Source organism: Carcharodon carcharias, chromosome 10 (genome assembly GCF_017639515.1).
Source record: "Carcharodon carcharias isolate sCarCar2 chromosome 10, sCarCar2.pri, whole genome shotgun sequence".
In the NCBI taxonomy this organism is placed as follows: Eukaryota; Metazoa; Chordata; class Chondrichthyes; order Lamniformes; family Lamnidae; genus Carcharodon; species Carcharodon carcharias.
In genome coordinates this window covers 64505730-64533298 of record NC_054476.1, presented here as the reverse complement: position 1 = coordinate 64533298, position 27569 = coordinate 64505730, and the positions used below count along the sequence as shown (strand labels likewise).

The 27569-nt window shown below is 42.6% G+C and overlaps 1 protein-coding gene across 2 annotated transcripts in view; it reads right to left on the bottom strand.

Annotated features, from left to right (window-relative positions):
• Positions 1-27256, bottom strand: part of LOC121283056 (tetraspanin-32-like) — a 72808-nt gene extending 45552 nt beyond the window's left edge. Inside the window, exons 1-3 of one of the 2 annotated variants that reach the window (XM_041197055.1) lie at positions 27051-27256; positions 22304-22418; positions 8782-8879 (exon numbers count right to left, since the gene is read on the bottom strand). In XM_041197055.1, the coding sequence (XP_041052989.1) occupies positions 8782-8879; positions 22304-22418; positions 27051-27116 (279 nt within the window). In that variant the 5' untranslated portion in view covers positions 27117-27256. The remainder of the gene's footprint in view (positions 1-8781; positions 8880-22303; positions 22419-27050) is intronic. The other variant, XM_041197054.1, reaches the window with a different exon arrangement.
• Positions 27257-27569: the final 313 nt, after the last annotated feature.

The window sequence follows — 27569 nt, the reverse complement described above, 5'->3', positions numbered from 1 at the left end:
ACCCCTTGGTAATTAGCAGAGGCAGTAACCATTGACCAGTCTATGATTTCCAATGTGGCATCCATGAAAGAGGACTAAGGTTTCAGTTGTTCCAGCCTAATTCCAAATTGGGCCAGTTCCTTGCAGTTACCTTGTCCTGCAAGTTAAAAAATTGTTCAGGAGTATTAAAGCTCATAAAGCAGTGGCAATGACACCCAGCTGTACAACTTTGGTGGCATATTGCATGTTATAGACGGGAGATATATATTGCTGGAGTGAAGCCTATTAATAATTGTTGCTGTGCATACAGTTTTCCATACACACTCCTTTCTTCTAATTATATTGTACCCTCTGAGTCCCCATTCAAGCAAAGCATTCTCTGTCCTTTCATTATGTCAATATTGTATTTTCGCAAACTTCTCTTGCTGTTTATCCTCTCCCAGCGCTAAGAATTTAAAAATGAGCAGAAATGGGAGATGCTTCCTATATACAGCAAGTTTCTTTAGGCCTCGTATCTATTTTCCTAATATGTTGTCTGTTTCTAGGTTTTGGACGCAGCATTTACACTTCTAGCTATATTCTCCAAAATCTGCTGCTTATGCATTGGGAGTCGGTGGAGGCATCAATCCTATACATTCTATTCTTCTTCTGGCATCACCTGGTCAGCAAACCAGGCTTTTCTCTGTCTCAGCAATATTGCTTAATAAACAGAAGCTCCAGACTCCCTTGCATTATTGTAGTCTTTTAAATGACTCTTTATTGCAGTGCGGAGTGGATGGTCCTTTTATTGATGTTTCATCTTTTTATTTCCCAGTGTATGGATGTTAAAAGGCAAGGTTTAGTGCAATTCCAGGAAACTGTAAATCAAGGGCTTTACTACTGTTTAAAAACCCTCGTCAAGTGATCCTCAGTTAAGTCCTGGACTTAACCCAGCAATTTCCAGGCTGTAGAATTAAACTGAGAAATATTTACATCTGGGAAGAAATGGCTGAGGCAAGACCTCACTTAGATATCCAGGATTTTAAGTGATACGGAAGAATGTTCAACAACAACAGCTACAGCCTTTAATGGAATTAAACCTGCCCCGGCACGTCACAGGAACATTATAAAACAAAATATGACATGGAGCCACATAAACAGATAATAGGGCCAGAATTTTACACTGAGTTAGTGACACTGCACACCCGACTGAAAAGCCTCTGCTTGGCCGAAAAGCTCCACAGTGATTTAACAGCGTCGGGCTGTTAATTAACTCAACGCAAGCTTTCCACCTACATCGGGGAAGAAGTCCCATTTCCGAGAGCTGCCAGCCAATCAAATGGTTGACATTTTTCTCATCCCAGCAGCACTCTCAGGAACGGTGACCACCACAGGTAGTCCACAAAGAAGAGATGTCATGGATCTGGACTTTACTCGGGCCAGGCTGACAGATACCATCAAGGAGGGTGGGGAGGGACTAGGTTGTTCGGGGTGGTGTGGGTAATACGAGGGATAGGGGACCTATCTTATAGCAGTGGCTGCCGCTGGGCAAAGGCTGCCTGAACAACAAGTACTCTCATCCCTAGCCAGTTACAAGGCCGCCAGACGCTCGGTTCTGGCATTTGCTGCCATGATAAAATTCCAGTGGCAGTGGGAGAAAGACCCTTAATTGGCCACTTAGGGGTCTCAATTGGCCCACAGGTCACTTGACAGCTCCCCCGCGAGAGGTAAAATCCCAGTGACGGTGTGTAGGCAATGGGCAGGGTGCCACCATGATGGCACCTGATTTTATGCCCTCCTGCATGTCAAACCCTCCTGGGGGAGGTGGGGGGGCGAGCATAAAATTACAGCCTTAGCCAGATGACTAAAAGCTTGGTCAAAGAGGTAGGTTTTAAGGTGTGGTATAAAGTGGGTGCTCAAGAAAGCTGATGTTAAGACGAACTCATTTGATGCAGTGATGCCAAGGAAGCTCACATATTTTGTTTCTCATGATGTGAACAGGAGAGGAATGTTTGGAAAAAGAGGTAAATGCCGGGCAAAATACCTAGAAAACATGCAAAAGGAAGACCCAAGATGGCATGGATGGATAATATTAGAATGTGGAGTGGCCTCTCCATGGGACAGGCAGCGAGGGCAGCATTGAATAGAAATCAATGGAGAAAGATTGTTCATAGTGCGATCAACCCTCAGAATGAGGATGGATGAAGGACAAGACATGACGTAAAGGAGGAAAACAAAGTAGAGGGTTTGAGGCATGGGGAGAGAATTCCAGAGCTTAGGACCTAGGCAACTGAACGCGACTACCAAAGATGGAGCGATTAAAATTGAGCGATGCTCTATTTCACACCGTAGGTAAAGAATGCACAGGCAGAAAGAGAATGGGTGACTGCTAGACAGAGTAAAAGCATTAGGCAGGAAGTGTAGGAGTCCCCTGGGTCCATTTCCCTCTCCAACAGATTTTTCATTTTGGATACTGCTGGGGGAGATGGTTTCTCAAAGGAATACAGCAAGGGCCAAGTCCGTGGCACCTCGAGTGGCTCAGCTGCACAGAGTGGGAGTTAAAAGAGTGGAAAAGCAATAGCGATAGGGGATTCTATGTAAGGGGAACACATAGATGTTTCTGCAGCTGCAGATGTGACACCAGAATGGCATGTTGCCTCCCCTGGTGTCAGGGTCAGGATGTCACTGAGCAGCTGCAGGACATTTTGAAGGGGAGGGTGAACAGCCAGAGGTTATGGTCCATATTGGTACCAATGACATAGGTAAAAAGAGAGATGAGGTCTTGAAAGCAGAATGCAGAGAGCTAGGAAATAAATTTAAAAACAGGGCCTCCGAGATAGTAATCTCAGGGTTACTCCCAGTGTCACGTGCTAGCGAGATCAAGAATAGGAGAATAGACTGGATGAATTGGTGGTTGGAGAGATGGTGTAGGAGGGAGGGATTGAGATTCCTGAGGCATTGGGACCGATTCTGGGGAAGATGGGACCTGTACAAGCTGGACGAGTTGCGCCCCAGCAGGACCGGCACCAATATTCTGGCAGGGGTATTCACTAGTACAGTGGGGGAGGGTTTAAACTAGATTGGCAGGAGGATGGGAACCTGAGTGGGGAGACACAAGAGAGGGAAAGAAAGATAGGAATGAAAGACAGAAAAGTAGAAAGCATAAGTGGAGGGCAGAGGAAATGAGGGCTAGCAGCAAATAAGGCCATTGGACAGAAAATGTGTAAAAATGTTAAAAAGACAAGCTTAAAGGCACTGTATCTGAATACACAGAGCATTCGCAATAAGGTAGACAAATTAACAGCGCAAATAGATGTAAACGGGTATGATATGATTGCGATTATGGAGACATGGCTGCAGCATGACCAAGGCTGGGAACTGAATATCCAAGGGTACTCAATATTTAGGACAAACAGGCAAACAGGAAAAGGAGGTGGCGTGGTGCTGTTAGTTAAGGATGAAATCATTGCGATAGTGAGAGAGGACATAGGCTCAGAAAATCTAGACGTAGAGTCAGTCTGGGTGGAGCTAAGAAGCAACAAGGGGCGGAAAACGTTAGTGGGAGTTGTCTATAGGCCTCCAACAATAGTGATAAGGTGGGGGACGGCATTAAACAGGTAATTAAACAGTAATCACAGGTGACTTTAATCTACGTATAGACTGGGCAAACCAAATGAATTCCTGGAGTGTGTGCGAGATGGTTTTTTTAGACCAGTATGTCGTGGAGCTGACTATGGAACAGGCTATCCTGGATTTGTTATTGTGCAATGAGAAGGGTTAAATTAATAATCTCGTTGTGTGGGAACAGTGACCATAACATGATAGAATTTTTCATTAGGATGGAAAGTGAAGCAGTCCAATCAAAAACTAGGGTCCTAAATCTTAACAATGGAAACTACAAAGGCATGAGGCATGAGTTGGCTAAGATAGATTGGGGAGCTTCATTAAAAACATGATGGTGAAGAAGTAATGGCTAACGTTTAAGGAACAAATGTATGCATTGCAACAGTTATACATTCCTTTTTGGCATAAAACAACAGAAAAAGCGGCCCAAGCATAGCTAACAAAAGAAATTAAGGGTAGAATTAGGTCCAAAGAGGAGTCATATAAATTTGCTAGAAAAAGTAGCAAGTCTGAGGATTGGGAGCAGTTTAGAATTCAGCAAAGGAGGACCAAGAGATTGATTAAGAGGGGAAAAAGAGAGTCTGAGAGTAAACTTGCAAGGAACATAGAAGCAGACTGTAAAAGCTTCTATAAGTATGTATAACGTGGATAAGCATAAAGATATCCACTTTGGTAGGAAAAACAGAATGGAGGAATAGCATTTAAATGGTGATAGATTGGGAAATATTGATGTACAAAGGGATCTAGGTGTCCTTGTGCACCAATCAATGGAAGCAAGCATGCAGGTGCAGCAAGCAGTTAAGGTGGCAAATAGTATGTTGGCTTTCGTTGTGAGAGGGCTTGAGTACAGGAGCAAGGATGTCTTGCTGCAGCTGTACAGAACCTTAGTAAGACCACACCTGGAGTATTGTGTGTAGTTTTGGTCTCCTTACCTAAGAGAGGATAGACTTGCCATAGAGGGAGTGCGGTGAAGGTTCACCAGACTGATTGCTATGATGGCAGGATTATCGTATGAGGAAAGATTAGGCTGACTAGACCTGTATTCACTGGAGTTTTGAAGAATGAGAGGAGAACTAATTGAAACATATAAATTCAGAGTGGGATGAACTGACTGGATGCAGAGATGTTATTTCCTCTGGCTAGGGGGTCCAGAGCAAGGGGTCACGGACTCAGGCTACAGGCAGACCATTTATTCTATTATAAAAGACGTGGTAACAGAACAGTTGGAAAACATTAGCGGGATTAGACAAAGTCAGCATAAGTTTATGAAAGGGAAATCAAGTTTAACTAATCTACTGGAGTTTTTTAAGGATGTAACTAGTAGAATAGATAAGGGAGAACCAGTGGATGTGGTGTATTTGGATTTCAAGAAGGCTTTTGATAAGGTCCCACATAAGAGGCTAGTGGGCAAAATTAAAGCACATGGGATTGGGGGTAATATATTGGCATGGATTAAGAATTGGTTGACCAACCGGAAACAGAGTGTGGGAATAAATGGGTCTTTTTCCAGGTGGCAGGCCGTGACTAGTGGTGTACAGCAGGGATCAGTGCTTGGGCCCCAGCTATTCAGGATATATAAAAATGACTTGGATGAGGAAACCAAATGCAATATTTCCAAGTTTACTAACAACACAAAACTGGGCGAGGTTGTGAGGAGGATGCAAGGAGGCGATGTAGACAAGTTGTTTCTGTGGGCAAACACATGGCAGATGCAGTATAATGTGGATAAAGGTGAAGTTAAACGCTTCGGTGTGAAAAACAGAAAGGCAGAGTATTATTTAAATGGTGATATATTGGGAAATGTGGATGTACAAAGGGATCTGGGTATCCTTGTACACCAGTCAAAGTAAATAGGCAGATGCAGCAATTAGAAAGGCAAATGGTATGTTGGCCTTCATTGCAAGAGGATTTGAGTTCAGGAGTAGGGATGTCTTACTGCAGTTATACAGGGCCTTGGTGAGACTGCACCTGGAGTCTTGGGTGCAGTTTTGATCTCCCTACCTAAGAAAGGATATACTTGCCATAGAGGGAGTGCAGCGAAGGTTCATTAGGCTGATACCAAGGATGTCAGGACTTCGTATGAGGAGAGATTGGTTGACTGGTCCTATATTCATTAGAGTGTAGAAAAATTAGAGGGGATCTGATTGAAACGTATAAAATTCTAACAGGGCAAGACAGACTGGATGCAGGGAGGATGTTTCCCTGGCTGGGGAGTCTAGAACCAGGGGTCACAGTGTCAGGATACAGGACAGGCCATTTAGGACTGAGATGAGGAAAAATTTCTTCACTCTGAGGGTGGTCAACCTGTGGAATTCTCTTACCACAGAAGCCTGTGGTGGCCAGGTCACTGAATATATTCGAGAAAGAAATTGATAAATATTTGGATATTGGGGCATCAAAGGTTATGGAGAGAAAGCAGGAATATGGCATTGAGATAGAGGATCAACCATGATCATATTGAATGGCGGAGCAGGCTCGAAGGGCTGAATAGCCTACTCCTAGTTTCTACATTTCTATGTTTCTATATTTAGGACTGAGATAAGGAGAAACGTCTTCACTCAGAGTGTGTTGAACCTATGGAATTCTCTACCACAGAAGGCTGTGGAGGACAAGTCACTGAATATATTTAAGAAGGAAATAGATAGATTTCTGGACTCTAAAGGTATCAGGGGGTATGGGGAGAGCACAGTATTGAGATGGAGGATCAGCCATGATCATATGGAATGGCAGAGCAGGCTTGAAGGGCCAAATGACCTACTCCTGCTTCTATTTTTATGTTTCTATTCAATGGCATTACCATTGCTGAAACCCCCACTATGAACATCCTGGGGGTTACCATTGACCAGAAACTGAACTGGACTAGCCATATAAATAATGTGGCTACAAGAGCAGGTCAGGGGCTAAGAATCCTTCAGTGTGCAACTCACCTCCTGACTCCCCAAAGCCTGTCTACTATCTACAAGGCACAAGTTAGGAGTAAAATGGAATACTGTCCACTTGCCTGGATGAGTGCAGCTCCAACAACACTCAAGAAGCTTGACACCATCCAGGACAAAGCAGCCCGCTTGATTGGCACCCTTTCCACAAACATTTACTCCCTCCACTACCAGTGAACAATGGCATCAGTGTGCATCATCTACAAGATGCACTGCAGAAACTCACCAAGGCTCCTTAGGCAGCACCTTCCAAGCCCACGACCACTACCATCTAGAAGGACAAGGGCAGCAGATAGATGGGAACACCACCGCCTGGAAGTTCCCCTCCAAGCCACTCACCATCCCGACTTGGAAATATATCACCATTCCTTCACTGTCACTGGGTCAAAATCCTGGAACTCTATCCCTAATAGCACTGTGGGTGTACCTACACCATGTGGACTGCAGTGGTTCAAGAAGGCAGCTCACCACCACCTTCTCAAGAGCAATTAGCAATGGGCAATAAATGCTGGCCTAGCCAGCGAAGCCCACATCCCATAAATTAATATAAAAAAAGATTGACTGCAATGTTCTCTTGCATTCTGCACATTCCTAAGGGTTAAGTAATTATTGTTGACAGATACTTCACTCTGCAAACTGAAGTTGGCTAAGTTTGACAAAGCTCAAAGCTGAATATTAATAATAATACACTAAAACCAGCTGAGTCCCTGACAGTGTAATTAAAATGAGTCATTTTACTGTAAATTGAACCTAATTAATGGTTTATTGAAATTATGCATCCAGGGTTATTATTGTTCTGTTTCTGACGATTCAAAGTTTCCTCATCTATGTTAAAGCAGCATAACAAAATCATTATTCATTGGAAACAAACTTCAAACTTCTTAGTAAATTATAAAATCTAGAAGGTTTTAAAGGGCTTACTATTCATGTCCACATGGCTAAAAGAATCAGTTTTATTTTAAGAGTCCCCTCAAGCGCCTGCAAATGCATGCAATTAGCGGAAATTCACAATGGTAATGAATTCAGTCTTGGGCCATGGGCATTTTAGTGAGGCTTGCTTCTAGCGCAATAGATTGATAAAACTAGTGCAAAACACTGTGGAAACTCGATTTATGCAGAACATAATTTGTACTGCTTTGGCTGATTTCGGATGAATTCTGCTAGAAAAACCAAGACAATCTAGCAGAAATCCTTGCCCTCCATTTGGACTGGTCTAAGCAAGAAACTGTCAGTCAATTTGCAGGCTTTTCCTGCCCTCTAGTGGAATGTTATTAAATTGTGGTATAATTTATACAATGAGTTGACAGCTCAAATTTCTGGGGACTCTTTCTCTTTTGTTTTTCAGTCTTTCGTATAAATTCAGTCACTGCTTCACCAGTGGTTTAGTCACAGTTGGGGAATTTCTACAACTGCTAACATTTTGCTTTCAGGTTAATTATGTTTGGCAGGTTGCAGCTCACTTGAGCTGCAGCTTGCAAAACTGCACATCATGTAATTTGGTCCTGGATTCTCTGAAGTTACAGCTGGTATTCTTTACCCAATGTAAGGTAAAGGAAGGAAAATTGATGTTTAGAGGGGGTGTGGTGGAAATAGCGTAGAGGTCAGCTGATCTTTTCACACTGGGGTCTTATTTTGGTTTTTAATTAATTTTCCAAGTTTACAGGCAGATGTGTGTTTTTTTGGAGTCGTACTTAAGGAATACTTTGGGCTGTTTTCATCAGTTGGATATACACTGGAGAAAATATACATTTAGTGGTTGGATAAATTCACTTGAATATGATTCCTGGGGCTTAACCTGTTGAGTAGAGGCACATGATTACATAATTAATCATACTTATGGTTTGTTCTTAGTTTTTACCTATTTCATGTGGATTGCTATTATTGGCTTCTGTCTCTTCATGAACAGCTGGCCTCCTTTGAGGCTTTTGGGAATGGGCCCTAAACTCATACGTTTTATTTTTGAATTGTTCAGCCTTTTTGGCATCTCAAAGTGGGACACACAACTGAGCTGGGACACATAATGGTGCTGGGAGTACACCAGCAATATTGCAACTGCATGAGCTGAAAAACAAAGAGAGAAGACTGAAAGAGAAAGACAGAATGTGCCTGCACACATACAACAGTCAGATTGTTGCTTGAAACACAGAGCTGTGTTTGTCTGCCTGATGATGACCTCAAGCAGAATCTATTTGTTCATTGTTGCCTGAATAATAACCTCCGATGAATACCTTGTGAGATATATTCTGAGCAATGTGCTACTTACCACACTGAGCAAGTATTCTGATTCCTTTATGATTCCAATCAGACAGATAATTCCCAGGAGAGCGAGAAAGACACTGGTGGACAGGCCACTGTATGCAGCTGTAGGAATAGACAGAGGAACACAACAATTGGCTTTAACCTGTGGTAGTCTGGGCGAATGCTGCTCAGGCAAAAATGTCACTATATTTTGCAACTGATCAAATGCAGAGTCAGGAGCAGGTTAAACTCTGGCCTTTAATCTTTGGGACTGGAGTTTAAATCTAGCCAAAAATGACAAGCTAATAAATTTCTTGTCTACTGGCTGGTAAGGCATTGACTAATAGTTTTAAGCACTCAGCACAAAACTTACCCTATTAGCATGTATTGGCAATCTGACCCAATGGAGCCAGAGAACGATGCAGGATTAGATACTGTGTTTTGCATATAATAGAATGGCCAGCAGAAGGAGTGCTGAACCACTGTATTGACAAAGTAGCAAGAAGCTGCTTTCTCTACGGCAGTGCTTCTTAAGCTATTTTCCAATGTGACCCAATTTTAACACTTTAAAATTAACATGATCAACAAAAACAAAACAGTAAATAAAGCAGCATATTAACATACAGTATCTATTAAAGTTTATATATAATACACAATATAATACGAAAATCTGTTTTTAAAGCACTTTGTTAAAATGTTATTATTTTATGTACTCATGTAGGTTTCAGCCAAGCTCTCCATATTCCCAGGTGACTGAAGGCATCAGTGAGGCTCCTTTCTTCCCACCCCAAAACACACACTCTAACCAACCCTTCTCCCACCCACCACACCCCCCCCACCACATACATACACACTCTATAATTAGTTTTCTCCTTCCCCAACACCCCCATACACACTCTGTAATCAGCCCTTCTACCCCACCTCCACACACACGCATGCGCGTGCACACACACAGTAATCATCCCTTCTCCTCCCACCATCGCACCCCACACACACTCTGTAATCAGCCCTTCTCCCTCAATCCCTCCCACACACATTGTAATCAGGTCCTCTGCCTCCCACAGAGCACATAATTCAGGTAGTTGGTGGCGGCCAATGGGGAGGTGCAGCAGCTCTGAAAACCTGAGCCCAGCCTCAGCTTGAGCCGTTATTCAGCTGATTCACCAATCCCAGGCTCTTGTTGTGCTTACCAGCTATTGTCTATTAAAAATTTCATATTTTCTTAACATTTTTAGTTAAAACTTGCTATTCTTATAAAGTCTACTCCCTCACAGTCCACTGGAGTAAACTGATGCTTGGAGGAAAACTGTGTAATTATGTTAGACTGGATCATGTAACAATTAGCGGGGTTACTCTCTCACCAACCCCCCTACCCCTGTACCCTCCGTCACCAGCCACATACTCACCATTGTAAAAACTGACTCCTCCTCAGGCTCCAGTTAATTTTTCAGATCAATCGGTTTGTTAATCCACATTCCTACCTCTAAATGCACAACAAGTTCTATTATGGGCCGAGGAACAGGAACTCCCAAGTTAGTGAGTCCCCTTGCATGTGACTTTTTAAAATGGTCTTGAGAAGAAGAAAATAAGTCCCAGGGACTGGACTGCCAGTGCTGAGATCGGATCCGGTAAATACATTCAGTGGGAGAAGGACGAAGTGTGGGAGGAGAAAATCAATGACTCACACATTGAACTTGTATTTCACAGTGTTGGCACCATCCAGGACTTTCTTCACCGATGGAGAGAGAGAGTCCAAGAGACAAGCAGGGCTGTGATAGTGCCAAACACAGCCTGGGCCTCAATGTGTGGAGCAGGTGGTGCTCGTAACCCTATCTGCTGTCTCTGCGAACCAGAGTTTGAGAACCGCTGTTCTATGGCCAGATATGGACTAATTGTTTTCCTCCAACACTGATCGTATCAGATTATGTGAGGTCAATTGAAAGGAATCTGGTTAACATAGAGCAGGTGGGTGCCTTTGCCTCTATGGAAGCATTTCTGTCTCCTGTCTGTGCCATATGCCTAGAAACTCAGTGCCTGGCTGCCATTCAGGGAGGAGGGAGAAGAGCCCAGGTCATCCCAGAATTCCCATGAACTGATCTAGAATTTTTTTACAAATAAAATGTTACTTTATCGCTGAGGGTCAAGGTCACTTCCTTCCCATGAAATATATGAAATATATTTCACCCCTTTCTTGGATTCACTCAAGTTCTGTCGAAGGGTCATGAGGACTCGAAAAGTCAACTCTTTTCTTCTCCGCCGATGCTGCCAGACCTGCTGAGTTTTTCCAGGTAATTCTGTTTTTGTTTTTGACAAAGATAGTATGCTGCCTTCACTTCAACCATTGGGTGAGGCTGGATCGGACATTGAGATCTCCGATACACATTTCTGGCTATCCAATTTGGCCCCCACTGGCTCTGGCACCTTCCTAGTTTACATGGTTCAGTCCTGCACTTCACATCACAGTATATAACTATTCCCAGAGCCAGAATTTACTATGTAAGTATGTTTATTCCATTTCAGTGTGAAGCTCCCGCTTTCAGAGTCACAGTCAAAGAGGAAGGCTTTGCTGTTCAGTAAGATAAACAGCTCAGGAGATGTATATTGCATCAGCTCTTTCCACTTTGCAGAATTTGAAGCAAGAAAAATAACCAGGATGATTTTTCTTGTTGATGTGTCAGTTGCTGATAGCAGAAGCAGTACTTAGCATGGTCACTGAGAGATAGCGGAGAGAGAGAGAGAGAGAAAGAGAGAGAGGGCCCCTCAGATAACGCGCTGAGTGCTCCCAGCCATGCTGCTCAACCCTATCAAGGAGCAGAAATGAGAAGCCTCGCATAGAAATAATTTAACAGACTGGAGAGTGTGCACAGAGAGAACATTACACAAGCTGTTATATGTTACACTGCAAATTGTCAGCAGTGATACAGTGTTGCATAAAAATCATACAAACTGAAATATATTAGAGAAAGAGTATTATGTCTGTAAAGTGTATCAGCAGAGAATCTTACACAGGATGGAATGTGTTGCATGGATAGAGTGTGATGAGAGAGTGACATAAGATCAGAAAGGGCAAGCATTACACAGGTGAGAGAAAAATTACACAGTATGAATTTTGTTATACAGAGTGTTAGAGAAAGAAATCACATAGGAGCGCGTTACAGAAAGACCAAGCTGAATTTGTTAGACAAATAGAAATTACATGGATTGAATATATTACACAGAATGTGCTGAAAATTTGATGAGACCTGATAAGGGGCACTGGGGTCACAATGCGCAATTAACTCGAGACTATTTAAAGTAATGCAGGCAACATGCAAACATCATGCTCATTTCCATGATGGTGACAAGCAGCCCAGGGCCAAATGTGCTGCTGAGTGGCTGCAAGCTCAGAATTTGAGGCTAGCACCAATTAACTTCTCAAAGAGGAGGTGCATGCTGGCTGCAGCAGCTTATTCAACTGGCTGGGAAACACAGTAGGAAATGAAAGGAAACCCGAATAATGGCACAACAAACTAGAGACAGGGATCCTAGAATCTTAGATGCAGCCCTGGAGGCTATAGTGTTGGAGGTTGAAGGGAGAAGAGAGGTGATATTTTCACAGGGGCTAGGATGCATAATTCAAAGCAGTGGGAGCAGATAACCATGGGGATCAATACCAGCACTTTGACCCTGAAGGTCAGGAAACAGCACCAGAGGAAGTTCAATGCCCTAACAGGAGTAGTCAAAGTTAGTGAATATATGTTCAAATGCCACATCCCATGGCATTCTTCATGCAACATGGTTGTGATGTTCAGCTGCAAGCCTGTGCCTTTAAGGCTATTGATGAAGAATTCACTACAGGAAGGTACTCTAAATAGAGTGGCATTATTCCATATGATTATGAGAGCAGAGAGAGAGTGAAAAACACTGCGAAGGACAACAGGCGAGCCCTAAGAGTGCTAGAGTCAGCGAGAGCAAAAAGAGACTGAGATAGTGGTCGGTCAGGGTCTGAGCAGGAGCTGAACATGGAGATCTTAGAAATTTAAAAGTGACGTCACGTCCACAGAGTGAGCTGGTTGTTGGGTAAAGGAAGATATTAATTTGTTTTATTAAATTGCTCATTTTTCACTGTTGAAATTCACTTCAATGGCGATTTCCATTGTGTTTAGATTGATAGGTATCATTTCCAGTGCTTTTAGTTAACTTTTTACTCTTTTAGTATCTAGATCATTCAAAGGTCAGTTACTTATAATTTTATAGGTCAGCATTTTAGTGTCTTAGATGTCCATTTCATAGCTTTTTAGGATTCAATGTTAAGTGTTTTTGTGGTCAGGGTCTCTGATTTAGAAGTCAGTGGATTGACAACCCTAGCAGGTCACAATTCATGTGTCCTGGCTAACCATGTGTGCAGCAAGTGTCACCAGTTGCTTGAGCTCAAACTCTGAGTTTTGGAACTTGAGAAGCGGCTGCAGGCACTGCAGTGCGTTCGAGAGTCTGACAGTCTCCTTAAAAGTGTTTTCCAGGATCTGCTTGCTCCATAGCTATAGAAGGGCTGGATGATGAGGGAATGGCTGAGCACCAGGCAGAGGAGGAAGGAGACAACTGTAGTGCAGGAATCCCCCAAGGCTGTGGCACTGGCTAATCAGTTTTCAGTTTTGAATACTGGGAGGCTGACAATCGTTGGAAGGGAGTACTCGGAATCAAACTCCCAGCATAAGGAGAGATTTGACTGAACACGGGAAAAAGAAGGGTAGAAAAAGTGCAGTCATGGGGGATTTGATAGTAAGGAACATAGAGGGGCGTCTCTATGACCACAAGCATGATTCCTGAATGGTATGTTATCTCCCTGGTGCCAGGGAAAAGATATTGCCAAGCGGGTGCAGGTTATTCTCCCAGGGGAAGGAGAACAGCCAGAAGTCATGGCTCGTATTGGAACTAAAGATGGAGATAGTGAAGAAATTGGGTGTTACAGGAGCTGGGAAAAAGATTAAAAACAGGAGCTCAAACCCAGTAGTATCAGGATCACTCCCAGTGCACCTGCTAGTGAGTACAGGGACAGGAAGACAGTTCAGGTAAATGCATTTCTGGTGATACAGGACAGAAGGTTTCAGATTCTTGGGACTTTGAGAGCGGCTCTGGTAGAAGGGACGCCTTTACAAGATGGATGAGCTGCACCTGAAGGAAGTTGAGACCCATATTCTCTTTGAGAGATTAACTAATACCTTTGGGGAGGGTTTAAACTGATTTGGCAGGGGAATGAGAACCAGAAAATGGCAGAAAATAACTCAATCAAGTTATGAATTTTAAATCATTGGAAAAAAGATCTAGAGGGGGAGATGAGGAGAAATGATTTCATTCAAAATTATCGAGATGTGGAACATTCTACCTGAAAAGGTGATCGAAATTAATTCCATAGATAATCTTGAAAGGGAGTTGGACAGGTACTTGAGAATTAGGAACTTTACAGGGTTACGGACAAAAAGTGGGAGTGTGGAACTAAGCATAGTTGCTCTTTCAGAGACCCAGCACGTTGGACCAAATGTCCTCCTTCTGTATTGTAAGTTTCTATGATTATATGGTTAATAGTTTAGGGATAGACCTTTGTGTATCTGATTTATCTGTAGGGAAATACAGTATTATATGACAGTCTAAACTCAGCAACCAGGCTAATTCCAGCTGGTCTTGTCTCGTTTCTTTCCATATCTTCCATAATGGCTGCTATGTAGCCATTCACATCTCATCTGGAAACATTTTTTCTTTCTTTCCAATATACATTTCCACTCTCTCTTTTGCCTTTGCATCATGAAAATCTTTGTCATTTAATCTCTCCTGCCCTCCACCCTATCACAGACCTTCCCTTTTATTCTTTCTGACCCTTCCCCCCCACTCCCCCTTCCACCGGCTCAAAACCTTTTATGTCTCTATCTTTCTTCAGTTCTGATGAAAGGTCAGCTCAATCTGAAACTCCATAGATGCTGCTTGACCTGCTGAGTATTTCCAGTGTTTTTTTTATTAGTTCAGATTCCCATTTGGCAGTAATGTGCTTTTGTAATTCCATAACTTGCTGAATCCAGGAATTTATTTTATACAAGAGAGGGGAATGTTTTTGTGACAGTATGAGACTGTGCCTCATTAGAACTGAAAGTATTTATATTGTATAGGATTATAAAAGCATCTCATGCAGAGCAATGTAGCTGAATCTAGGATTATCTGCATCATTACAAGTGCATTGAATTCACCCTGCACGTGGCTCACTGCAGCCGGGAAACTTCTGTGACTGATGCAAGTTAGTTGAACAGAAACACTTCTCTGGTGAACAAAAACCACCAGGATGTAGCTTGTTTAATTTTGCCAAGTCATTGAGTCGCCTGTAACTGCATCAATAATTTGACAGTTGATTAAATTAAGAAGTTATGATGAAAAGATATAGTCCGAATATAACGTTTGTACAATTTTAGTCTGTGGCATGGCAAAAGGGCATTTTTACCATGTTTTGTGCTTACTGCTGAGCAGGGGACAGAACTTACCTTTGACCTTCAGCCTTCAATGCCACAAACTAATTTCTTGAGCTGAACTCAAATAATTATAACCAAACAAACTTTAAACTGAATACCTGGCCTTTTCAAACCTTGGGGTGAATTTTCTGCCTAATCTAGTGGCGTGTCTGGAGGCGAGCAAGGCATTTATTCATGGGGCAGGGAGGGTGGTGGGTTGTCACACTCACTGGGAATAGTGCACTGTATTATCGAGCCCCACTGTTCCCTGAGCTGCAACAACTGTGAAAAGTTTGACCAAACCACCAGATTTCCCCAATTCTACCTAACTGTTTAATTTAGGTTAACAGAATATAAACACCAGTCATATAATCATAGAGGTCTACAGCACAGAAAAAGGCCCTTCGGCCCATCGAATCTGCACCAGTCAAACAAGTACCTAATTATTCTAATCCCATTTTCCAGCACTAGACCCATAGCCTTGTATGCCATGGCATCACATATGCACATCCAAATACTCCTTAAGTGTTATGAGGGTTCCTGCTCTTCCAGATTCCCACCACCCTCTGGGTGAAAAAATTCTTCCTCACATCCTTCTAAACCTCCTGCCCCTTACTTTAAATTTATGCTCCCTGGTTATTGATCCCTTCACCAGGGGGAAAAATTCTTTCCTGTCTACCTATCTATGCCCCTCATAATTTTATACACCTCAATCATGTCCCCCCTCAATCTCCTCTGCTCCAGGGAAAATTAACCCAGTCTATCCAATCTTTCCTCACAACTAAAACTCTCCAGCCCAGGCAACATCCTGGTAAATCTCCTCTGCACTCTCTCTAGTGCAATCACATCCTTCCTATAATGCAGATTCCAGAACTGCACGCAATACTCTAGCTGTGGCCTAACCAGCATTTTATACAGTTCCAGCATAATCTCCCTGCTCTTGTATTCTATGTCTCGGCTAATAAAGGCAAGTATCCCATCTGCCTTCTTAACCACCTTATCTACCTGTCCTGCTACCTTAAGGGACCAGTGGACATGCATACCAAGGTCCCTCTGATCCTCGGCACTTCCCAGGGTCCTACCATTCATTGTGTATTCCCGTGCCTTGTTTCTTGTGTCCAAGTGCATCACCTCACACTTATCTGGATTAAATTCCATTTGCCACTGATCAGCCCATCTGATCAGCCCATCTATATCCTCCTGTAATCTAAGGCTATCCTCCTCACTATCTACCACCCCACCAATTTTCATGTCATCCACGAATTTACTGATCAACCCTCCTACATTGAAGTCTAAATCGTTTATATATACCACAAACAGCAAGGGACCCAACATCAATTCCTGTGGAACTCTACTGGATACAGGCATCCAGAGACAAAAACACCCCTCGACCATCACCCTCTGCTTTCTGCCACTCAGCCAATTCTGGATCTAATTTGTCAAATTTCCTTGGATGCCATGGGCTCTTACCTTCGTTATCAGTCTCCCATGTGGGACCTTATCAAAAGCCTTGCTGAAGTCCAACTAGACTACGTCAAATGCGTTGCCCTCATCTACACACCTGGACACTTCTTCGAAAAATTCAATCAAATTGGTCAGACATGACCTCCCCTTAACAAAACTATGCTGACTGTCCTTGATTAATCCCTGCCTCTCCAAGTGTAGATTAATTCTGTCCCTCAGAATTGCTTCCAATAGTTTCCCCACCACTGAGGTTAGACTGACTGGCCTGCAGTTCCCTGGTTTATCCCTTCCTCTCTTCTTGAATAATGATACCACATTGGCTGTCCTCCAGTCCTCTGGCACCTCTCCTGTGGCCAGAGAGGTATAAACTTAATAAGGTTTAGAAACTCAATAAGTAAATAACTGTTTATTGAACAAACACTGGTTAGCCAACAGTAAAAGAAAAAAATATGAACCGCTAATTTCTAACTCTATAACCTAAACTTTACCCGTTCTTAAATTCCTATACACACACGTACAAGACACATAAGACACATAAAAACACAGATTTTAAGGATGGGATAAAACAGTTCAATAGCACCAATTCCAGAGTACAGGATTTGATTTAGATCAACGCCTTCCAAATTCCTTTCAATTCTTGTTGATGACACAAGGTGGTCTTCCAGCACTTTCCATATTTAGTTCACTGGTTGAGCACTTGCCTTTCTATATCTCTAACAGTGATTTCCCCCTTTGCCTCTGGACAGGGGTTTTCAGAGAGAGAACAGGTTATAGAGATATGAGGGGAAAAAACCAGCCAGCTATTATTGTGGAAATACTGGAATCTCCCACACACAGGAACAAGAGGTTTTAATTTTTTTTTCCTTTCAGGCTAGGAGCTATTCTGCTGCACTGCTCTCAAACAAAATCTGGTCACCTAGTCAGGAGCCAATTAAAACATTGTCACTAGGCAGTTCCCCATTAGACCGGACTCCTCCTTAGCACCATCCTGTCTTTCATGGCACACTCTGTTCCAGCACAGCAACACTGTACATATCTCTCACTCTGTTCCAGTGGACATGTCCTTCAAACTGCAGCCATTGTAATTTTAATCAACAGTCCAACAGAAATAAAAAGATATGTTCTTTATAAGGTGAACTTCCTGCCTCCACCCTGATTAAGCCTGGGGGCAGGAAGGCCCATTGTCAACTTTCTCATCCTATCACCAATTGAGGCCCTTAAATGAACAACTAATGACCACTTAAGAGCCTCATCACATCACCGCTGGTATTAACCCAACTGTAGGTGGGCCTGTCGCCATGTGCGTGCGCAACAAGTAAGCTGTGCGGGCTGCTTATCGTCTCCTGGGGGGGAGAGAGTCCCTGCTTCAAAGGCATTCAGTGTCTGATCGAGAGACCTGCCATCAGAAAGGGGAGCCCCCAACCTGCAAAATCCCTCTTGCATTACTTATATAGCCTGGGTCACTCCAGAATCCTGGCCCTCTTGTGGGTATCTTTCCTGCAGCAGCCACCACCTCCCCTGTGGTGCTGCTGTACTAAACTTTAAAAGTGACTCCCCAAAAGCCCTCCACCCACCTCCCCCTGCCACCCAGCAACCCCCACTACACATACACATAACAGCCTGTTGGCTCTAAAATGATTACTGGGATTTCACTTCCCATTTTTTAACCAGATTTTCAGCCAAGAGCACTCTTGTGACAGTAGCTGCAAATTTGAACTGCTGCTGCTCACTTTCAGATAGCGTTGTGGCTTTCTGGTGGGTTTTATGAAAAAAAAATTGGAAATACGAAGCTGCCCGCAGGTCAAAAGTGTTAGTTGCAGCAACTGCCAATGAACGTAAGGCTGGCTTAAAAGTAAAATCATGACTGTCAGGCTGACAGTTTCGGTTTTTAAAAAAATCGGTCTTTTTAATTCATTCATGGGACGTGGGCATCGTTGGCTAGGCCAGCATTTACTGCCCATCCCTAATTGCCCTTGAGAATGTGGTGGTGAGCTGCATTTTTGAACTGCTGGAGTACATTTAGTGTAGCTGCACCACAGGGAGGGAATACCAGGATTTTGTCAAAGCGGCAGTGAAGGATCGGTGATAAAGTTCCAAATCAGGATGATGTGTGACTTGGAGGGGAACTTGCAGGTGGTGGTGTTCCCATGCATCTGCTGCCCTTGCCCTTCTAGGTGGTAAAGGTCGTGGGTTTGGAAGGTGCTGGCGAAGGAGCCTTAGTGAGTTGCTGGTCTTTCAAGTCTGAAGTTCTGGCTGCTCATTGTGGACAATAAGAACTACATTTACAACACCAAGCCCAGCCCCAATAGACCCCGGATCCTGGCATCTTGCACCACATGCGCACCCATCTCCCATGCCCTGCACAGCACAAATTAGACACAGAGTAAACCTCTCCCTATGCTGTCCCATCTCACAGGACAAAACTAGCTCCAATTTGGCATTACTATTGCCTCCAGAGATATGCTAATACTATTCTAATACCCTCCTGGTTGGTCTCCAATGTTCCACTTTCAATAAACTTCAACTGATCCAAGAACTCTGCTGCCCATACCCTACCTTGTACCAGATCCTGCTAACACATCACCCAATCTTCCTCATTTACACTGACTCTCAGTTCCCAAATTCCCAGAAGTAGGGATGTTCTCAGAAAATTGCACAATGTTGGGGAAGTGGTGGCTTAGTGGTATTGTCACTGGACTAGTATTCCAGAGACATAGGGTAATGCTCTGGGGACTTTGATTTGAATCCCACCATGGCAGATGATGAAATCTGAATTCAGTAAAAACCTGGAATTAAAAGTCTGATGATGCCCATTGCCGATTGTCATAAAAACCTACCTGGTTCACTAATGCCATTTAGGGAAGGAAACCTGTCGTCCTTACCTGGTCTGGCCTACATGTGACTCCAGACCCACAGAAATGGAGGGATGGACAATAGATGCTGGCCTAGCCAATGACATTCACGTTCCATGAACAAATAAAAAAATGTTTAGCACCATTCACACCTGCCTGTGTCCACATACAGCAAGGCCTGGACAACATTCAGGCTTGGGCTGATGATGGCAAGTAACATTCATGTCACACAAGTGCCAGGCAATGACCATTTCCAACAAGAGGGAATCCAAGCATCTCCCCTTGACATTCAATGGCATTATTGTTGCCGAATCCACCACTACCAACATCCTTGGGGCTACCATTGACCAGAAACTGAACTGGACCAGCCAGATAAATACTGTGGCTACAAGAGCAGGTCAGAGGCTGGAAGAGTAACTCACCTCCTGACTTTCCAAAGCCTGTCCATCATCTACAAGGCACAACTCAGGAGTGTGATGGAATACTCTCCAATTGCCTGGAAGAGTGCAGCTCCAACAACACTCAAGAAGCTCAACACCCTGCAGGGCAAAGCAGCCCAATTGATTGGCATACCATCCACCACTTTTAACATCCACCCCCTCTCCCACTGACGCTCAGTGGCAGCTGTGTACCATCTACAAGATGCACTGCAGCAACTCACCAAGGCTCCTTCGACAGTGCCTACTGTGACCTCTACCACCCACAAGGGCAGCAGACGCATGGGAACACCACCACCCGTTAGTTCCCCTCCAAGCCACACACCATCCTGGCATGGAAATATATCGCTGTTCCTTCACTGTTGCTGGGTCAAAATCCTGGAACTCCCCTCCGAACAGCATTGTGGATGTACCTACACCACATGGACTGCAGTGGTTCAAGAAGGCAGCTCACCACCACCTTCTCAAGGGCAACTAAGGATGGGCAATAAATGCTGGCCTAGCCAGCGAAGCCCACATCCCATGAATGAATTAAAAAAAGACAGCTCACCACCACATTCTCAAGGGCAATTAGGGATGGACAATAAATGCTGGCCTGGTCAGCGACACCCAAATCCTGTGATGCAATTAAGAGATATTAATACCTATAATGTTATTGGAAATTATTTTTAAATTGAAATTGTAGTAGGGTCTCTGTCTATGTTTGTATCTGTGCATGGCTTAATTGGATTAAAGCCAACTCGTCTGGGTGCTTTGATGTATAGCAGTTTTGAGGTGTTAATTAGATAAACGTTAAGAAAGTTAAAAGGCAAAGTGTAAATTTGCATTTGTTGAAGAAAGCATTCAAGATTGGGAGTGAAATCTTGCACCTAGCTGGGAGACACCAAGCAATGTATTTATATTACTAATAAAATTGGTGGAATGAAAGGATTATTGTTTGGAGAAGTAAAATTTAAAAACCTAGGAATACAATGGAAAATTTACATTCAAAGGAGAAGCTAGGTATATACAGAAAGGAGTTTGTGTGTGTGTGTAGGTCAGAGGATTTAACCAGCTTATAGGCCTACAGCTGTCTGCAAAGGAAACAAATCGAAAGGAATCTCATTTTGAATTCGTAAAGTCAAATCTGCTTTGCCAGGCGTCTGTTTAAAGTCTATGGGTTACTGTTGCCTTGGTGAAGATTTCCCTGGGAGTGATTAATTTGGAGATTTGTTTAAAATTTATTATGGTAGTAATTTGTAGACATGTGTGTTTGTTTAATTTGTTGCTAAATTAATAAATGTTTAACTTAGTTTTATATAAAAAAATCTTTTGAGGCTCAGTGGTCTTATTCCTGAATTCAAAGCTGCATCTCAAACATACCAATTGAAAATATAGGTTATGACAGTTGTTCAAATTTTCCTCTGGGATTTAAACAATTCAGCCTTTATCAACTGCTGTGTTATAACATGTGAAAACATTTTTAAAATGATATAAATTTAAAATTCTCATCCTCATCCTTAAGTCCTTTCATGACCTCTCACTATATATCTCTGTAACCTTCTCCAGCTTACAACCTCTGAGGTCTCTGCCTCCAATTCTGACATTTTAAGCATCCGCCACTCACTTTGTCCACCATCAGTGACCATTCCTTTCCTGTTCTGGAATCTTCTCTCATCTCTCTCTCTCCTCCTTTAAGACTCCCTCTTAAAACCCACTATTTGACCAAACCTTTAATCAACCTCCCAAATAACTTTCCTTTGGCTCAGTGTTGATTTTTCTCTGATAATAATTCTGTGAAGCTCTTTGGGATGATTTTTCATGTTAAAGGCACTATATAAATGCAAGTTGTTGAGTTACTATCCGTTTCGTGTTGGACTCTTATAGACAGAAAACCTTCGTTCCATGAGTATGAGCTAGATTTGAAATCAGGTCCCAGTTATGAAAGACAGTATCTAACTCACACTTGCTTGCATAATATAGACTTGAGTGGCCAGTTTTCCTTTATGTGAAACACCTGCTGAAAGTTTATAGTTCCCTATTGTGTTCCCATTTAGCGATTCTGTGTGCCTATTATTGGACTATCTGCACAATGACCCATCAGTTCAACCCTGATTAAAAATCATAGCATTTTTAGTTAGCTTTAATTTAGCATTGACTGAGCATTAAATGGGTCAAGATATGAATGTTATTGCTAGCTCAATACTTTAAAGAAATTCTGGTGCCTATATAGTTCTGACAGAGAACTGATACATTAGCAGACTGTGTATTCATCAGGATTGATAAAGGGACTTTGCCTGTATGGGAAAAGGGTCTGTTTTTCAGTTGTCTTCAAGTTAACTTACCAAGATCATGAAGTCTAGCGTATCGGTTGGTTTCAATGGTGATACTGCGGATAACAATAAACTCATCACTGCAGGAGATCCACAAGGTCATTGCAGCAACTGCAACTCCAAGGAACTAGTGTGAAACACAACAAAAGGGAAGTTAATGAGATGTGAGATTCTGGACTGCACCAAACTACTCATTAGAAGACAGCAATGATAATAATTATAATCTCTTTTGCTTCCTCTACCTCTTTGACTTTCTCTGCCACTCCTGCTCTGAAGTCAATGATTCTTGCTGCAACAGTTTTATTAGTACTAATTCTATTCCTATTAGTACTAATTCTACCTACTCCTGTGTTGTAACTCCTTTGTACAAGGGACGGCTAGTCAGCCCAGCAAATCCCTTCCTTTCACAGACAACACATAATCATTGGACTCTAATCAGTCCATTCTTGAGCAAGGATTCTGGGAACGTTTTTTTGTCTGTCTCCTGAAGATAATTCAACCCTGAACTTAAAGGTATCAAGCAACACAAAATCAACTGTTTTGACTGACAGTCTATACTGTATGTGATCACTTGACACCTAATTCAAGCAGAGAGTCTACCAATTTCACTGGCCAAATATTCTGGGGAAGCCATCAACAGCATAAAATTGTCACTGTCTTCGGCTGGTTTTCTGCTTTAGGGGTTGGGACAACCAGCATCTTTTAAGCCACATGTGGCTTTTCTATGGTTGAAATACTTTAATCAGCTTCACTGTCCATCCACTCAGTCCCTAAGTGAGAGGTATGGAACAACAAAGCACACACTTGGTTAAAATAAACCAGGCTTCTTTCCAATCTGATCTGCTTCACCTTTCTATTTTAATTAGTTATATATTAACTACTTACTGCTGAACTTGTGTTGAACTCAGCATGTTGTCAAACCCAAATGATCAAAGGAAACCTAAATTTGGCTTTCACCCTTTTGAGAAATATATCTTTTCCTTTCTTGAATCATCAACTTTTTTTACTGAAAGATATCATTTTGTGCTTCTGAACTACTTCCTTTCAAACAAAGGGCTGGCTTTTACCAGTCCTTTGGCATCTGGCTGGAAGACAAGAAAGCTGGCAATATGGCACAGGAAGGCATCAGTGAGGCATGCCCACCGTCTTCCTGATGTCAGGCCATTTTGGCAGCAGTGGGAAAGCTGGCAGATTGGCCACCTGCTGGGAGCCCAATTGAGCCACAAGTGGCCCGTTAAGGGCCATCTCCTGTCTCTGTGGGCATTTTCTCACATCATAGGTGTTCGCCTCAATATAGGGAGACTGCCAGTGAAACCTGGCAGCCTCCCAGCACTCCATGGCCCAAGGAGGGGACACTTGGTGGCAATGGTGTGCTCCCACAATAATAGCACTGCCTGTGCACCACAACCACACACACCGCCACCGACCCCCCCAACCACCGCCCCCCAGCCCCAACCCCACTCCTCCCCCCCACCCCCACCCCCCCACCATCCCACCCCCAACCCTCCCCACCCCGCCCCGGCACTGCCACCCCGAAGGGTTGGAAAAGGAAGTACAGGTCCCAAAGAGGAAGTGGAGAATGATTTATGAGCTATACTGAGGATTGACAGACCTTGCAGTGAGAAGCAGGCGCACACATCTCACTGATATTTGTAAGCAAATATATGTTATCTTAAAAGCATTATTAAAACACTCTTTACATTCAACACTTCCATATTGAGTATTATAGCTTTGATAAGGCTGTGATTACAAATCCATTTGAAAAAGGGGTCTATCAAATGAGAAAGTTTGAGAAACACTGACCAGATAACCAAATTACTCTCCAATCTACTGCCATAGAAATCAGCATTTAACGTCTTTCCTCCAAAACTTTTGGTGCATTTTAGACTAACTCTTTTGCCCTCTGTTCACTTTATCATTGACAAAAATACCCTGAAGCTATAACTGTATCTGTCACATAAATGTGAACTGCTTTTGAAAATGACTTATACCAAGAGGCTTTTGTGACAGGGACTGCAATCTTCGAGCTGAGAAACTTAATTTCCTTTCCAATAACCTGAGGAGGAGCTCTTGATGGAAGAACACTAATTTTGGAGAGTGCATATGAGAACGTGGATGTAGAATCATTGAGTCATTGAGTCATAACAGCACAGAAGGAGGCCATTCAACTCATCGAGTCCATGCTGGCTCTCTGTAGAAAAATACAGGCAGAGCCATTACCCATCTCTAACCATATACCCTGCAGGTTTATTTTCCTCAACTTGCGCATCCAATTTTAAAAAAAATCATTGATCATCTCAGCTTCCACTATCATTGCATGCAGCAAGTTGCAAGTCATTATCGCTGGCTGTGTAAAAAAAGTTCTTCCTCACATGCCCCCTGTATCTTTTGACTAAATTTTTAAATTTAAATGTCCCCTAGTTCTTGTACCAACAGCTAATGGGAACAGCTTTTCTTTGTTTACCTTATCTAAACCTGTCATAAACTTATACACCTCTATTACATCTCCCTTCAATCTCCTTTGCTTCAAAGAGAACAATCCCAGATTCTCCAACCTAACCTTGTAGCCAAAACCCCTCATCCCTGGAACCAATCCAGTAAATCTCCTCTGCAGAACTAAATAATGATTTAGTTGTGGCCTGAAGAGAGCTTTATAAAGGTTCAGCAAAACTTCCTACTTTTGTACTCAATATTTCTATTCATGAAGCTCACAATCCAATATGCTTTCCTTATTACTCTCAATATGTCCTGCCGCTGTCAAATATTGATGCACATGAACCCCTAGGACCTTCAATTTCCAGTACACTCTTTAGAACTGTGCCATTACATATATCCCTTAAGACAAAATACATCATCTCCCTTCTATCAATTAAATTCCATTTGCCACTTGTCTCCCCAGTCTGCTCGCCTATCTATGACTTGTAGTTAATTTGTATCATCCTCACTATTTGCCACACCTCTAAATTTAGTGTCATCAACAAACTTTGAAATTTTACTCTGTATTCCAATATACAAGTCATTTATATATATATATATCAAAAAAGCAGTGGTCCAAGCACTGACCCTTGGTAGACTGCTGTCTACCATCTTCCAGGCTGAAGAACAACCATTTACCATGACTCGTTTTCTGTCCTTAAGCCAATTAGTTTTATACAAGCTGTCACTCACCCTGCTATTCCAAGAGCCTCAATTTTGTTAACCAGCCTTTGATGTGATACTTTATCAAATGCTTTCTTAAAATTCATATTAACAACATCCACTGCATCTGCTTCAACAACTTTCTCTGTTACTTAATCAAGAAATCAGATCAGTCAAACACAATCTGCCTTTTGCAAATCCAAGCTGGTTCTCCTTAATTAGCCCAAACCTCTTCAAGCGCCTGTTGATCTTTTCCCTGATTATTGTTTTAAAAACCTTACCCACCACTGATGTTAAACTGACTGGCTTGTAGTTACTAGGAATGTCCTTTCACCCTTTCTTACACAAGCATATCACATTTGCCATTTTCCAGTCCTCTAGCACCTCTGCCATATCTAGTGGAGGTTGGAAGATTACACCAAGCCCTTCCTCCACCCCAACTTCCATTAGTAATGTGGGATGGAAACCATCTGGACCAGGTACTTTATCCATTCTAAGCATAGCCAGTCTTTTTAGCACATACTGACTATGAATTTTCACCCTATCCATTACTCCACCATCTCTGCTTCTACCAATATTTTATCAGCGTCCTTTCTCTTCCTTGGTAAACATTAGTACAAAGCACTCATTAAATATTCAAGCCCTATCCCCAGCCTCTAGCATATATCACCCTCTTTGTCCCTAATAAGTCCACACTGTGTAGTCTGCTTTTGGGGCAAATTGGAGATATTCTTGAAAGAAATGGGGCTGTCTAATCCCAGTCAATTGATGATAATACCAAGATAGGTCATGAGGAATTAGATTTATCTCATTAGAAATTGAAATTTGCACTGTAGTCTATCACTATTTTGACAGCAGCTAATCGAAAAGACCTTAGAAAAATCGAAACATTCAGGTTACATATTCTTGGCTGTTTTGCAATATTTGTCCATAGTATTTGAAATTGGCGATCTCAAGAAACCATAAGATGACTGGTGTAGAAAGTGGAAAATATCACTGTGCAATAAGAGGTGCTTTTCTGAAACTGGTTCTGAAACAAGTTATTGCAGTAGAGCAGTGTGAGTTACACTGGCTCCGTACCTAACGCGGGAGTGGGCTGTCTGAAAAGTATCGCTACTTTCATCTTGAGTACAGTATAACATTAAACCGATGTTGCTACCATCTGTTCATACTGTTTAATAATGCATCATCATGAAGAAATAATTACTCGGCTATGATGCCTCCCCAAAGTCCAGTAGCTCGCAGATATTCACTGTTTTACAACACGAGGATTGCGGCCTGCGGTGACGTTAATCACACTAAAATATTAACACCATAAGGAAACGGCGGGGAGTGGGATTGTGATGGAGCGACTAAAAACAAGTTTTAAAAAAAACTTAGTCCCAGGGTAGCTTTAGCCGAGACAATACGGCGTTAAAACTGCTGAGCACATACATCACAAACATCAGTTTATTACACCAGAGGTGTTATCCTCTGCGAAGCAAGAGGCTTGCAAAAAACCAATTTGATATTCAAAAATACGAATTTCAAATTTCATTTTTTTAAATTCCCACACAATGGGTTAAAAATTTTCGTTCCAGCACGGCTTGCATTAGAATAAGCATCATAAGCTATTAGTTACCATGACGGTGAAACTGGTGCCCAGGAGCTGGTACTTTGTGGCTTTAAGCAGACACCCGATCCTCATTGTTGCAGCTACTTCGACTTTCTCTAACTTTCTAAACTTGGCTGAGGCTGTGGGCTGTCCTTCGCCAGCTTGTCACTCAGAGCGAAGGGAGCCCAGCGTGGTTCAGCTCAGAACGAGTGTTCCGTCGCAGCCTATGTTTTGCCTTTAGTACATGTATGGATGCAAGTATGCATGTGTGAATGTATTTATCAAAAACCCTTGCTCCAGTCATCCACACTTCAGTCAAATGACTTTTACCACTTGCACATCTCTGAGAACAAATAGGACAAATAAATAAAATACTTTTTTTTCCCATGCCGACTGCCCATGTTTGGCTAGACAGCTTTCTGTAGTCCAGATAAAACCAGAGTGCTGAAATACTCAGCAGGTCAGACAGCGTCGGTGGAGAGAGAAACAGTTAACATTTCAGGTCGATGACCTTTCATTGATCTGAAACGTTCACCCTGTTTCTCT